Source organism: Brassica oleracea, chromosome C2 (genome assembly GCF_000695525.1).
Source record: "Brassica oleracea var. oleracea cultivar TO1000 chromosome C2, BOL, whole genome shotgun sequence".
Lineage (NCBI taxonomy): Eukaryota > Viridiplantae > Streptophyta > Magnoliopsida > Brassicales > Brassicaceae > Brassica > Brassica oleracea.
This window is the reverse complement of record NC_027749.1, coordinates 6,738,593-6,746,687: the sequence shown is the minus strand read 5'-3', so window position 1 is coordinate 6,746,687 and position 8,095 is coordinate 6,738,593. Positions and strand designations below refer to the sequence as shown.

Genomic DNA, 8,095 nt, shown 5'->3' with positions numbered 1-8,095 from the left:
CATATTAATGATGGCGGCAAGAAGACCTTGTGCTCATTGCCATCGGACTTGCATCATGTGACTTAGACTTCTTCTAATTTGTCCCTTTGATTTCACTCCTATTCTCCCTCTCTTGATTAGTGGTGACTTCCTCAGTTTACCCTTCCTTCCTTTCGATCACAACATCTGTCTCAGTATCATCAACCAATTTCCTTCCTTCCAAGATTTCCACTTCCTCCTCCTCTCCCATACTGAGCACCGAGAACTTAGAGGCAGAGATATGAAAATCCTCCCTCTGATGACTTCCCGGAAATCTATCCACTTTATCAGGAGATGCTAGAGCCCAGTTACTTTGCTCCCCATTTGACTCATCCTTTGAATCATTCTTCTCTTTTTGTGTTTCCATTTCTTCCTCTTCATTTACTTTCTCATCCTCCTTGTTTACCGTCTCTTCCTCCAGATTTTTCACTATCCGAGTTTTCTCCATAGGCCTATCTCTTGCTGCGAAACTGTCAAATCCCTCACCACTTCCGATTCAGTGTTTTCTGCAGTAACTCTTTTCTCTGTGTCTTTCTTCTTCAACACACAGACCTCTTCTGTGTGACCCCATTTGTCACAGAACCTGCATCTTGTTGGTAGCCAAGGGAATTGGAAATCCACCATGAACTCCTTTCTATTTTTTTGAAAAGTTGATCTCTTTAGGCAAAGCTTTGGAGACATCCACCTTCGCAAATACTTTTGCAACTTCAAAATTTGTGCAGGCAATGGTCTCTGGATGCAGTTCGACCGGGAACCCAACTGCGCTTGTGATAAAGCTAAGACCTTCCCAAGAGTACATGTGTAGAGGAAATCCACGCAAATGCACCCACATGGGATTGCCTCCTCCTCCTGCTTATCTTCCTCTGACCTCGGCGTCCACTTTGAAACTACCATTGGGACTCCAACGATGTTCCACATACCCCTTTTCAAAATCTTTTCTCTCTCTTTCGGGTTGGAAACTTGAAACCTCATTGTTGTAGCATTAACTTCAAAAACAACGATGCCGAAGCACCCCATACTTCCAGATCTTATTTAGCACCATATGAGCTTTAATTAGCAACATGGGGCGAGATGTCGAGGAACTTCCCCACAATGAAATCCTCCCACACCGGCGTAGAACTGGAGAGAACGTCATTTGGAATCTCTACCGAACGGACCCCATCCTTGTTCGAAATTGCAACCTCGTACTTCTTTAGAATCCTCTTGTCTTGCGCAATAGAGGCCCAACTTGGGGCCACCGGCTTCGCCGCCACAAACGACACCGATTTACCCACTGAAGAGCCTTCATTCCCTATTTATTTCTTTCCTGTAACCCTCCCTGGAGACCCAGGAGGGTCCGGCGGCGCATCCGAAACCATAGTCGAAACCCTTTCGCCAGTCGCCAGAAAATCTCCCTCAGAGCAAAACGCATCGTTTTTCTAGTGCACTTTTATCTATTCAGCCCCATATCTTATTTTCTCTCTTATACATCATCTTTTCTTTCTTCCACATCACAATTCAATATCCACTCAATTTTTATTCTCTACAATGCTTTTGTTTAAAAAAAAAAAATTACAACACCCTACCCTACCAATTTTTTTTATTATACTTTTATTTTATTTTATGTTTTATTTTGTGATTACATATTATTAATAAAAATTATCACTTCAAATTAAATCAAATAATTAAGAATTAAATAAATTTATAAAATAAATTCAATTTTTCGTTTTTATTTTACATGTTAATATTTTTAAAAACATTGTAAGTGATAAATACGAAAAATATAGATAATTATTTTTAAATCACATTCAATCACAAAAAAACTGAAAACTGAAAATAAAAAAACAATGAACAAAAATCACACAATAAAACACATATAACTTAATTAGTACAATAGACTTAACTTAGAATTTAAAAAATCTCATTAACCACGGAACATTCCGAATTTTGCCCATATGTGTTTGACCAGATCTGATTGCAATTCGTGATGGACATTTGAATACAGAAACTCGGATCTAGCACGCACATGATTAGGAAATGCAGGTAGCACCTCCGCCGAGTATGGTTGCGGTGTACTAGATCAACTTGCCTCAGATTGATCATAATCGGTCCAATGTTGAGCATACGTATCTAGCTCATCCTCAACAATCATATTATGCAATATGATACATGACATCATAATGATAGCCAATTCGGCTATGTCCCACATTCGACCTTGTAACACTCCAAATGCACGTTCGATGTCCTTTCGACATCCCTCTTGAAGTTGTGCAAATAACTTATCTGATTCACTTTGAGGAAGTCTGATCGATTTTACGAAAGTAGGATAAGAATGATATATACCGTCAGCTAGATAGTATGCCATATTATACCGTTGATTCATGAAATCACTGGTGCTCGATCTTGTGGTATTTTTATGGGTATTCTATCTATCGCTGTAGGATTCCTATTCAAGATCACTGCAGTTCCTTTTCGGGCAGCTGTAGGACGGACAGCCGCCTATAGGTGGTAGGGTACGCTAAATTTGAATTGAGACGAAAGCTTTATAAAATGGATGTAGCAGTTGCTTGCGGGAAACCTAGATTCTTTACTTGATCTAGGATGTGTGATCACTTTTGGAGTACTTCCTTGTTCGACAGCATCGAACACTGGTGAACGATCTAGAACGTTTATATTGTTCAATGTGCCCAGACATCCAAAAACGCATGCCGAATCCATAGATCACGAGACGCAATTGCTTTAAGAATAACAGTGGTGGTTCCCTTATCTCCTCTAGTAAATTGTCCTTCCCACGCTTTAGGACAAATTTTCCATTCCTAGTGCATGCAATCAATACTCCCAATCATCCCTGGGAACCCTCGCATTTCACTAACATGCAAAATTCTCTGCAGATCATCTTGAGTTGGGGCTCTGAGATACACTTGTTCATACAGTCGTATGATTCTTTTACATAATCTACGCAAACACTCCAACGCTGTAGTACCTCCTATTTTGATGTATTCATCGATCGCGTCAGCCGCCACACCATACGCTAACATTCGCATGGCGGTGGTATATTTTTCTAATGGAGATATACCTTCTTTTTTGGCTGCGCCAAATCGTTGGGTGAAATAGTCGTCACCCCAACGATCCGAAGGAAAACATATTTTTACGTCCGGAAACGCCGACGAAACATTGAATCGTCATATGTAGGTTGATTGGTAGTCATCAATCAGTTTTTGATTTGCTGCTGCATGATCTCTTGTGAAATATCTTCTCTTGCTACGAGATGGATAGTCTTCCTCTATTTTCTTTCGACGCTCCCTAAAGTGGTTGAGGATAAATGTATCTTCAATTTCAAACTGCTTTTTGTAAGCGTCGATATAAAAAAATATTTCTGGTAGATCCATTGAATTTTTTTTTAGCAAAGTGAGATTTGTGGTAGTGGTACATTAATGGAAGAATGAGCCTCATTTATAAAATAATTGAACCAAAGGATTTCCTGGTTGGAAGATAAGATTCTCAATTATAAAAGCATAACGTGACAATATAACATTATTAAAGCATAAAATACAACACACATTATTAAAGGAGAAAATGTCAAACAAACATTATTAAAGAAGAAAATGACATACAAGCATTATTAAAGGATGGGGTGATATGATGCAGACAAGCATGGGGTGACATGATAAAGAAAAAGATGGAGTGACATGATACATATAACCACTCTTGACTACAATTACTTTCCAAATAAGTCATGGCTCAACTGCTGCAACAGCTCTCTGCTGTGGTCATTGAGACAATCCTTTTCACTTAGCTTCAGCCATATCTTCATCTTCTTAGCATGAGTCTTTTCTTTCATCAATTCATTTGCGTCATATTTCCTTTGGGTTGCCTCCTTTTGCCTTAGGTTTGCCTCTTCCTGCAACATGGCTAACTTTTCCAAGTGTTCCGACTCTTGTGCTTTCATTTTCATGAATTCATTAAAATCTTCGTTGACCACTTCCAAAAATGCACCCTTACCCTTTCTTTTAGACTTTTTCTTAGCTGCATCCCTTCCCATTGGACGAGCGCTAGGTCCTACAAAGTTGGAGTCACTCTCATGAGCTCTCTTTGATCCACTGCTTCCAGAGCCAGTATTTTCTCCTACCTTGCTACCATAACGTGGTTGATCATGGACATCAATCCATTCTTTCATATATTTGAAAGTCCCATTGCCAGCACTTGAATATAATTCATGTGCTTTCGCCAATAGATCATCTTCCGACCACCCGCTTTGTTGCATACGTTTAGCGTTATCGTATGCACCAACCCATTTGACTAACTTTTTATTCACGTAGTTGTAGTGAATCCTGCATGCATTTCCGTCACGTGGAGGATCAAATGAGCAATACTCATTACAATACTCAGTAATTTTATCCCAATATCAATCACCTTTTTAGTTTCTGCCAAAACCGCTATATGTTCCATATTTAATCCAACCACTCAGTAACACTAATTTTTGCTCAGTGGTCCATTTGGGGCTTCTCTGGCGAGCAGAATTTTAATCATCTGCATCTGGAATGGCTTGAACGCTGCTCATACCAGCAAGAACATTTGTGTAGAAAATTCAGTTGCTCTGACATCTGAATCATTTTCATTACCAGCTGGAGTAGAATAATACGGGCGTACCAGAGATGAATACGGCATCATCGGTTGATAATAGGGAGGATAGTTTGGAACAGCTGATGGCATGAATATATTTGGTGGATAACCATAGTTTGGTACATGTTGGTGTTGGTTGGAAGCTTGATTTTGTAATTGAGAAATGTTGAGATTTGAGTAGTTAAAAGGATAATTAGAAGAATTTTGGGTGCTAAAAAGATTATTATTGGGATCTATTTTACTAATTAAGGATGGTTAATGATAAAACGAAATTTTAGTACGAGTTAATAGCAAAAATATAGTAAAAATATGAGTTTTTCTGTGTCCAAATGAAATTAAACAAGTCTCTATTTATAGAATATGAAAAATGATGAATTTTGATATAAAACTTATATGCAAAAATTGATATCAAATAATTGAGATGAAAAAAAAATTGAAACTATGATCATCCAATCAGTTTCTTACACTTGTCTTTATCCACCTATTTACTTTGCAATCTATTCTATTAAAATAGAAGTCATGACTTTTTTCATGTGTGATTTTTTGAATTTAGACCATCCTTTAAATTTTTATTAAATGTATTTTATTTAAACTAATAACAAATAAAATCTATGAACTACTTTAATCATAATATATTTTGATATCTTTTCATTTTAAATATAAAAATATATATTTTAAAAAAATCTAACAAATCTGTTTGAAAAGATTTTAACAAGATCTTAATTTTTTAAAACTATATGTAAATATTTTCACTAATTGAGGGAGCTGGCGTATCAATTCTTTAGAATGGAGGTGGGAGATGGTAAGAGTATACACTTGTGGTTTGATAATTGGATGGGAAATGGTCGCTTGATTGATATTACTGGAGCAGTGGGAACCACATACCTTGGGGTTCGTCGACATCCTATGGTTCGTGAAGCAGTGGTTCATGGGGATTGGTCCATTTGGGGAAAGAGAAGCCGACGGTTTCATCATCTCTATGAGACCATCTTAGCTAAAGAGGCGCCTAGTAACAATAAAGGGGGTGACATTGTATTGTGGAAGCATGGAGAAAATGATTTTAAACCTGAATTCTCAGCATCAGCTACTTGGGAGCAGATCAGACTACGGAGGGATAAAGTCAGCTGTAGTCGTGTGATTTGGTTTACGCAAGCTGTGCCTAGATACTCTTTCATTACTTGGCTCGCGATAAGGAACATGTTATCTACTGGTGATAGAATGAGAACTTGGGGTCTAGTGCAGGGGTGAGTGCTATGTGGAGAACCAGATGAAACAAGAGATCACCTATTTTTCGCTTGCCCTTACTCGTACACAGTTTGGGAATCACTGGCTAGAAATCTAATGGGAAGACATATCAATCCGGATTGGGAGCAGTCACTTGCTTATCTGCAGCGTATGGGGCGCAATGGTATGGATGCCATTTTGGCAAAGCTATTGTTCCAGACTGTTGTTTATCAATTGACCATCAAGCATGGACGAACTCGGACCAGGTGTGTCGCCTGATTGATAAAGCAATGAGGAATAGAATTTTCTCACTCAAGTATCATCACCCGCACAAGCTTGCTGGTCTCTTACAGTGTTGGCTGCAGCTCAACCCCTAGAAGGCTGATGATTATTTGCATTCTTTATAGAGGACACACATAGCTAGATTGCGATGTATATAACCTTCTGTTTTTTATTGATCAATAAATATGAAATTTCATCAAAACAAAATATTTCCACTAATTTTGTAATTAGTTTTGAAATATTATTATACATTAATATATGAGAAATTCTCCTAAATAGCCATTTTTAATTATTGTCTCAAAAGTAGCTTCTCAGGTTGGGAATCAGAATAATAGCCTTCATTAATAGAGCTAAAGACTATAATGTCCTTCTTTCAACTGTGATATTATCTCGACCAAAAAAAATATGGTGAAGTAATCTCCAGCGACAAGTCACCTCCGGCGACGAGCTGTTGAAGTTCGACGAGGAACGGAGAGGTGATTATCCATGTCGACGAAACAAGCTGTGTATCGGTATGTTTTAATCATTATTGACAGTGGTTTACAAAGAAAAATTCCAATCTCAATTCGAAAACTTAGGTTTTCGAATTTATATTTGGGGGTTTCGATTTTGTAGTTCTTCATATAATAGATTTGAGCTTGTTTTGTTGTTCAAATCAAACTGAGAGAACATAATCAGAATTAAAAGAAGAAATCTCACGAAAGCTTCATTTACAGAACTTGGCTTACGGAAGAAGACGAGTTCGTGACCTTGCTTTTTTGGTAAGCCATTTTGAGTCTTTGATGTTCCTAGTTCTTCTTTGACCAATGCTTTATTTTGCTCAGATTCAAATTTTTTAGTCTGATTGGGTCATGCAGGTAGATTGGGTGATATGATATTGTTTCAAACCTGTGTGTGTCGATGTTGTAGTTATCTTGTTCCTCTAAAATTTATAGTTTTTTTCTTGTTAAGAACACACATAAAAATAAGTGAGCATTTAGATCATAGTATCTTAAGCTGAGTTGTGTAGAGAATTAGTCGTTAAGGCTTGAAATTTCATATTTGCACTTCTCTAGTACTATCTGAACATAGAAACAAAAACTCAATACAATTTGTTCAACTCAGAACATTGATTTCGTCGGAACAAAACGTTTTGGAAGCATTTATACATTATCATGATAGCTTTCCTGATTTTTCTGCAGAATGAGAAAGAGCCACCGAATGAAACACTTGTCTTTCCATTGTCTCCACAGAGTGGGACTCAAGTTTTTTCTCCTAATGTGACGGAACACATATATGCTCAAATCCGTTTTACATTTGGAGTTTCCAAGTAGTTTTAAGCTTATGTACATAATCATGATAGCCTTTCTGATTTTTTTTTGTAGAAAGACATAGCCATCGAATGCGACACTTGCCTCTCCATTGTCTCTACAGACTGGGACTCAAGTTTTTCCCCATAATGTGACACAACACGTATATGCTTGATATGAACCAAAAAGCTTACTTCCTCTTAACCTAATCTCTCTTGAAGATTAAGTTAATTCTTGGAAGCTTGTCTATTATTAATAATATGAAACCTGTTATAAGATAAACTTTGAAATGATCCTCCACTCCTTTGCCAACTTAAGCACTATGATCATCTACTCATCAAGCATTATGATCATCTACTCATCAAGCATTATGATCATCTACTCATCAAGCATTATGATCATCTACTCATCAAGCATTATGATCATCTACTCATCAAGCATTATGATCATCTACTCATCAAGCATTATGATCATCTACTCATCAAGCATTATGATCATCTACTCATCAAGCATTATGATCATCTACTCATCAAGCATTATGATCATCTACTCATCAAGCATTATGATCATCTACTCATCAAGCATTATGATCATCTACTCATCAAGCATTATGATCATCTACTCATCAAGCATTATGATCATCTACTCATCAAGCATTATGATCATCTACTCATCAAGCA

General features: G+C 37.3%; 1 protein-coding gene across 1 annotated transcript in view; it reads right to left on the bottom strand.

The window, feature by feature from the left end:
- Positions 1-3,715: 3,715 nt before the first annotated feature.
- Positions 3,716-8,095, bottom strand: part of LOC106323310 — a 15,299-nt gene continuing 10,919 nt past the window's right edge. The window contains exon 7 of the mRNA XM_013761454.1: positions 3,716-4,328. Within this exon, the coding sequence (XP_013616908.1) occupies positions 3,716-4,328 (613 nt within the window). The remainder of the gene's footprint in view (positions 4,329-8,095) is intronic.